General features: G+C 50.8%; 1 protein-coding gene across 1 annotated transcript in view; it reads right to left on the reverse strand.

Moving 5' to 3' along the window:
- Positions 1–4,399: 4,399 nt before the first annotated feature.
- FOS (Fos proto-oncogene, AP-1 transcription factor subunit) overlaps positions 4,400–7,375 on the reverse strand; it is a 5,119-nt gene continuing 2,143 nt past the window's right edge. Inside the window, exons 4-6 of the mRNA XM_030884955.2 lie at positions 6,499–6,750; positions 5,959–6,066; positions 4,400–5,838 (exon numbers count right to left, since the gene is read on the reverse strand). Of these exons, the coding sequence (XP_030740815.2) occupies positions 5,197–5,838; positions 5,959–6,066; positions 6,499–6,750 (1,002 nt within the window). The 3' untranslated portion in view covers positions 4,400–5,196. The remainder of the gene's footprint in view (positions 5,839–5,958; positions 6,067–6,498; positions 6,751–7,375) is intronic.

The following is a 7,375-nucleotide window of genomic DNA, read 5'->3' on the forward strand; positions in this document are numbered from 1 at the left end:
AGCCTTGGATGAGCCCTCAATGTCATCCCCGAACACTTCATTCACACTGTTTCTTCTTCCTCCAGGATTCCGCTGACTGCCATCGATCCAGTCGGTTCTGAACAGCGGAGAATGGCCCCTGTGGGTTTCCGAGACTGTAACACTTTACCGGATTAGAAAGCTCCATCTTTCTCCCTCGGAACGACTGGTCGTTTCGAACTGCTGACTGTGTGGCTAGCAGTCCAGCGCATACCCACTACGCCACCAGGTCTCCATGAACAATACAGCCCCGAGCCTATAATCCAAGGACACGGATACAGATCCCCTGTCTTCTCTCTTTTTCTATCCATCAATGCGTGTGAGCTGGAAGCACAAGAAGCCTTCTACCCAGAAGGTGCTGGGGCTGTAAGCTAGGGGAGGTAGTGGAGGGGTTCCAGGAGACAAAGATGGAAGTGAGGTATGTGTTTGTAGTCAGATTATGAAAGATATGAAATGCCCACTGCTTCTTCCCAGTGCAGAGCCAGGGAGGCCTTGTGGGCGCGGTGTCGGCCTGCTTATGGCAAGCCCATGGTTCACACCCACCTCTGGAGAAAGATGAGGCTGTCAGTTCCCATCAAGATTGATAATCTCTGAAACCCTAGATTAGACAGGTAGATAGATAGATGATAGATAGATAGATAGATAGATAGATAGATAGATAGATAGATAGATAGACAGACAGATAGACAGATAGATAGAGGCACTAAGAGTCAGAATCCACCCAGTGCCAGTGGATTAATATGCCAGTGGAGTATGGGAGAGAAGTTAGAGAAATGTGTGATCTGCATTATTGGGTATGCTCAGCTACTTATTGAAAGGTTAATGGTTCGAATCCACCTAGAGGCTCCCCCAAAAGAAACGCTCAGCCACCTGCTTCCGCCCCATCACCTGGGCCATGGAAAATTCCTTTGGGGCGCAGACAGTTTTACTCTGTCACCTGGGGGGGTCGCTGAGTTGGAACTGACATCATGGCAACAAGTTTGCTCTTTTGGCTTTTACTGTGGTTATTGCAGTTTCGAAATCACGCACAATGTGTTCATCCATTCAATGAGCAAATAAATCCTCATTCACTTTGAACCATGTGCCCAGGGGTGGATTAACCAATAAACCAGGTAGACGGGGCTTTACTTGCGCTTACATTCTAATCTGGAATGAACAATGTCATGTGGGTAAAACTCCAGAGTCTACAGATTTGTATGCAAGCACAAGCAAACCCATGCTTACCCATGCCTAAGTCCCTGCCCGGGATTGTACATTTGGAAAGAGGCTTGGATTTTGGCGTTCTGGGCTTGGGAGCAAGACCGGTGCCAGCCAAATGAGAAGCAAGCAGAAGTGTTGATGTGGTGGGAAATGTGAAACTGTTCCCTACAGATTAGTAAGTAAGCAAGCACAAGTAAGCCCTGCTTACCTTGCTTACTAGGTGATCTGACACTGCATGGACTGGTCGTTGAGCTAGGTCTGACCGCTGGTGAGCTGAATCACACAGTCTCCTAACGCAATGAGCCTCCACCCCCTACACCCTGCCCCTTGGGGTACCTGTGCCTGTTGCCTCAGGGGCGCTACCCTGAGGGAGTACTGTGGTCAGGCCAGTGTTGTGGGCAAGGGTTCCAGTCTTTCCCAAAGGGAGGTTGACATTCCCAGAGTCAGTCATCCAGGGGAGAAGCCCAATGGAATCCTGGGGTGGGAAAGGCCTTTAGGAAGGAGCTGTTTGGCTGATGAGAGCAGGAATTCCTTTCTTCTGATCCCACAAAGAGTACTATTTTTACGCATATAACGCTAGAGGTGAGTAACTTATTTTTCCCCAAACCCTAGTAGCCCTTTTCAGTGCTCTTTTCCTGCTTCCGGTTCACACTACGGACAGTCTAGAGGGACCCTGTGCCCTCTGTGGAGCCTGGGAAAGTGAGTCCCTGGGCCACACCCACACCGTGGACCTTTTATTCAGCCTTGGTTCAGCTGGGCTGTGAAGACAGAGAAGAGTCAGCCATAGGGAAGGCAGCACTTTCTCTTTATATGGTCAAGGTGGGGCTGCCAAGGCCACTAGTCTCCAGGAGCAGGTCAGCGTCCAAGGCTGGAGAGCAGCTGCCCTTCTCTGCCTGGGAGCTCTCCTTCCACAGGTTGTTATTAGCAAATCCTTCAGAGGCAGCTGGTTTCCCAATGGGGTATAGGTATCGCCTTGGGATTTTCGATTTGGGGCTTGGCTAGATGAATCCTGTAACTCGTTCAGCTCCCCCTTAAAGGCTACAGCCCTGCCCGGCAAACAGTGCGCCTCGGGCTGTTTTCGGTACTGAAAGATCAGCAACACATCACTGGAAATCGCATGTGACATATTTACAAGTGTTCTTCAGTGTCTGAAGTCAATGGCCTTTCACTGCCGCTTACTCTGTGAGGAGCAAGGGGACCCGAGGTGAGGACATCAGCTTCCAGGGAACTGCCCTTTAAAATTTGGACTTAATGGGACTGCCCAGCATCCCTCACGACCACTCTCTGATGTTTATTATCACCAAAAATGATCACCAGGCAGGCACTGCAGCTCCTCTCGGACGCAGCGTGTGTGAAGCATCCCTTTAAAAGCCTGGTGTCTGCGTGCCGCTCAAGGGCCAGGAAGGGCGCCAGTGCCTCTCTTTATGGTCTTTCCATGTGCGCATAAGTGCCCCATTACCAGAGGCGTCCCAGACAAAGGTCGTGTTCTTCCAAGATGATAAAGTTTCAGTTAAAGCTTGTTCAGAGTCACGTTGACCTCTCCTTATTGAAATATTATGTAACTTTGTATTTACTGCGCTACCTGCCATGATTAGTACTGTTTGCGATCTCTTTCCAATGCTCCTGGCGTTTTCCTTAACAGTCCCCCTCCCCCCCTGCAAGCCCAATGTCAGCCAGCAGGTGATGTTCGAGCAGTTCCAGAAATTACCATGCACGGATGACTGAGGGCTAGACCTTCAGCCCTCCTTCCTTTCTGAGAATAAGGACGGTCCAAGAGAATGTGTGCATGCCGGGTCAGGAAACATGTTGGAAACGGGTTAGGGTTTTTTAAACTGAATATTAAGAACCAGCAGAAGTCTGATGGAAGAGTTGAGGACGTTTAGATTCTGAACCCGATACTACGCTTTAATTTGCCTTCCTTTAAGGTAGGGATAAAAGTCATTTGTAACCACTGGGATTCAGTGGTTAAAGCACTGCCCTGCTAAGGGAAAGACAGTGGTTAGACACCACCCGCTGCTCTGTGGGAGAAAGACGTGAAGGCAATTCGCTTCTGAAAACATGAGACTCAGAAAAACTGTCATCGAGTCCATTCTAACTCAGAGGAGAATTGCCCCTGTGGTTTTCTAAGACTGTACCTCTTTATGGGAGTAGAAAGCCTCTTCTTTCTCCCTGGTGGTTTTGAACTGCCAGCCTCGCAGTTAGTAGTTCAATGTACTTGGAAACCCCATGGGACAGTTCTACTGTCCTATAGGGTTGCTATGATTTGAAATCCACTAGACAGCAGTGAGAGGAGCCCTGGTGGTGATGTAGTCACACGTTGGGCTGTCATCCGCATGGTCAGCAGTTCAAAATCACCAGCTGCTCCTTGGGAGAAAGACGAAGCTTTCTACTCCTATAAACAGTCACAGCCTCGGACAACGACAGGAGGGTCACTCTGAGTGGCGTCAACTGGATGGCAGTGCGTTTCATTTAGACAGCAATGGGATGATCCGATTGGGTTGAGCTTTGATGATCAAAACAGAAAAAGTAGGGTCCCACCCCCAGAATCAATGAGTGTAACTGACTAGCTGGTAATGGCTTTGGTGGAAAGGTGGGAGTAAACTTTTATGAGAATTGGGGGAGAGGGGAGCATAAAAAGTTAAATTGGCTTGCACAAGGCTTAGTTTGAAGAGTTTCTCTAAGATCAAGACATCTGAATTTGTTAGCAGCGCAACTGGATTTCAATTGACCTCCCTTTTGAATATGGTGGTATAGTGGAAAAAGCTCTTTGCTGCTAATGAGCAAAAACTGAACCATGAAAAATTCAGTAGTAGGTGTCTGTAAAGATTGACAGACTCAGAAGTCCTGTGGGCCAGTTCCACTCTGTCCTGCAAGCGCTGCTGCAAGTCAAAACTGGCTGGACAGCAGTCCGTTGGATTGGGTTGGGTTTTGAGTATCAAAACAGAACAACTAGGTTCTGACCACTGGAATCAGTAAACAGAATCGTTAACATGCTGACACGTAGACATGTATTTGTGAAGCGTTTCAAACTGTGTTCCAGAAGTTACCCCTCCTCCTTGATAAGGGATCAGAAAGAAGGGTGTGTCCCCCTCCGGGAGCCAACCTTCTTGAAAGACTGGTCTTGCCTTTCAGACTCTTACAAAACTTCCAGAATAAAAAAAGAGCAGGGAGGTTGATCGCATTCGACTTAAATGCTTTTATTGACAATGTCTTTGAACAATAAGCAAACAATGCTTAAATTTTTCATTCAGATTCACTTTCCACATGTCAAAAGACCTCAAGGTAGAAAAAAAATAAAATAAAAATATAAATATTTGAGATCATCTTAATAAATAAATTAAAAACACAATAAAACGTTTTCATGGAAAACTGTTAATGTCAGAACATTCAGACCACCTCAACAATGCATGATCAGTAACATTACAATGAACATCGATGTTGAAAAACTACAGTACATGGATATAGCTATTTATTTCTATCTACTGGAAAATAAAGTCATATCTTTCCTTAGTTTAATATCGGTCATTTCTAATCAGAACACACTATTGCCAGGAACACAGTAGTTATTGTTAAAATCAGCTGCACTAGATACAATTTGAAAATATCCAGCACCAGGTTAATTCCGATAATGAACCCAATAGATTAATTAATGCTATGAGAAGACTAAGGAGAAAGAGGGAAGAGACACAGACCCAGGCCTGGCTCAACATGCTACTAACTACCAGCTCTCTGAGGCGTCACTGGGAACAATACACACTCCATGCGTTTGCTACATCTCTGGAAGAGGTAAGGACTCAAGTCCACACTGCGGGATGCTTGCAAGTCCTTGAGGCCCACAGCCTGGTGTGATTCACGCACAGATCGGGTCTCCCCTAGGTCTACGGGGCCCTTCGAGGGAAGATGTGCTTCTCCTCTCTGAAATGCACCAGCTCAGGCAGCGGCATGTGTGGGTGCCTCCTGCCTCCCCTGCCCTGCTGCTCACAGGGCCAGCAGCGTGGGTGAGCTGAGCGAGTCAGAGGAGGGCTCGTTGCTGCTGCTGCCCTTGCGATGGGCGGCCGCACAGCTGGGGAAGGAGTCAGCCTCGGGGTAGGTGAAGACGAAGGAAGACGTGTAGGTAGCACAGCTGGGCGTGCAGGTGACCACCGGGGTGCACAGTGGCTCCAGCTCTGTGGCCAGGGGCCCCATCCCCAAGGAGCCGCTGTGCAGGGGCTCCCAGTCTGCTGCATAGAAGGAGCCAGACAGGTCCATGTCTGGCACGGAGCGGGCGGTCTCCGAGCCACAAGGTCGAGAGGATGCTGGGAACAGGAAGTCATCAAAGGGCTCAGCCTTCAGCTCCATGCTGCCCATGCTCTTGCCAGGCTCCACTGAGGGCTTGGGCGCAGGGTCATTGAGGAGGGGCAGGGTAAAAGCCTCCTCTGCCTCTGGGGTGGAAGGTTCCGGCAGGCCCCCATTGAGATCCAGGGAAGTCACGGACATCTCTTCTGGGAAGCCCAGGTCCTCTGGGATCTTGCAGGCAGGCCGGTGAGCTGCCAAGATGAACTCGAGCTTCTCCTTCTCCTTCAGCAGGTTGGCAATCTCGGTCTGCAGAGCAGACTTTTCATCTTCAAGTTGATCTGTCTCCTGCAGACAGAGCAATAAAAGAGGACATAAGATCCAGTCCTACTCAAGGGCCCCATCTCCAACTTTCCCCTCAAGTTTGAAACTGGGGTGGGGTGGGAGTAACCTGTGTGGGCCACTTACCGCTTGGAGAGTGTCTGTCAACTCCCTCCTCCGGTTCCGGCACTTGGCTGCAGCCATCTTATTCCTCTCCCTCCGGATTCTCCGTTTCTCTTCTTCTTCTGGAGACAGCTAGAATAGCAGATGACCCACAGTCAGTGACAGTGCCTGCGATCAGCTCCATTCACCCTCCCTTTCCCAGAGAGACTGGCTCCTTCCTGCACCTCCTGGCCACCTCTCCTGCAGGCCATTTCTAACCTGCAGTTTGCAGGCTGGGTGTGACTTGCATTTCAAATAAGGTTCTCAGCAAGAGAACAAAGAAAAGCCCCGTCTAAAAGCAGGAGATGGAAAACTATTAGGGGTTGAAGGACAAGGGTACTTCTTGGGGGTGGGACCATCCAGGGTCTAGCTTGGGATGGAAAGGGCTCAGAGTTCAGGTTCTGGGTTCCCCATGGGCAGTTCCATCTGTCTTCACTCTCTGCCCCACCATTCCACTTCCCTCTCCCCTGCCATCTCCCCCCACCCCACCCCACACTCAGAAGGGGGTGCCGAAGAGTTCCTCACCTGCTCTACTTTGCCCCTCCGGCCAATGCTCTGCGCTCTGCCTCCTGTTGTGGTCTTCACAATGCCAGCTCTGGAGTACGCCCCAGCTGTGGCAGTGGGTACTCCGTAGGGGTGGGGGACTCTGGTCTGTGAAGGGGCCACGGAGGAGACCAGGGTGGGCTGCACCAGCCACTGCAGGTCGGGGCTGGTGGAGATAGCAGTCACGGTGGGGATGAAGTTGGTACTGGAGGCTCCCAGATCCGTGCAGAAATCCTAGAACAAACAGAAGACGAAGGCGCAGTGAGCAAGCAGGTTCCTGAAAACAGGTGGGTCAGGGAGAGTTCTCAGTGCCGCATGCAGCAGGAAGGGGACGGCCGCAAGGCAGAAGCCTGCCTGCCTGCCCTCCTCTTCGCTGCCCTTCACCCTGGATGACAGGTCTTCCCCTTTCTCCCAAGAATTCCGCAGCGCGGAGCCCTTAGCCTCCATCCTGCTGCTGCGTTCGTGCTATCCCTTCAGCATCACTAGCTTGAAAGGGGGGTTGTTATAAATATCCCTGACGTCTGCGCTGACGCAGGCGCCGCTCCGGAGTCTCCTGAATGAACTCGCTTTTTTATCAATGAAACTGACTTACACACCCGCCTCCAGCACCCTCTTCTCCCGCCCCTCCTCCCTGCTCCAGGCTGCCGGGCAGGTAGGGGCGGGCCGGGGGCTGCTTTCTGCCGCCTCCCACGAGAAGCCAGGCTCTAGCTAGTTGGCTTGAACATGTTTGTCCCAACACATGTCAGACACCCGACCACCGATCGAAAGGCCAGGGCGAGCCAGCCGCGAGAAGGGGCAACCAAGTCTTTACTATGACAAGCGGGCGTGCGCTCCCAAGAAGTCCCGGGCTCCCGGGCTC

The sequence above is a fragment of the Echinops telfairi genome, unplaced genomic scaffold (genome assembly GCF_000313985.2).
Source record: "Echinops telfairi isolate 266 unplaced genomic scaffold, ASM31398v2 ScPeMD7_18;HRSCAF=68, whole genome shotgun sequence".
Taxonomy (NCBI): Eukaryota; Metazoa; Chordata; class Mammalia; order Afrosoricida; family Tenrecidae; genus Echinops; species Echinops telfairi.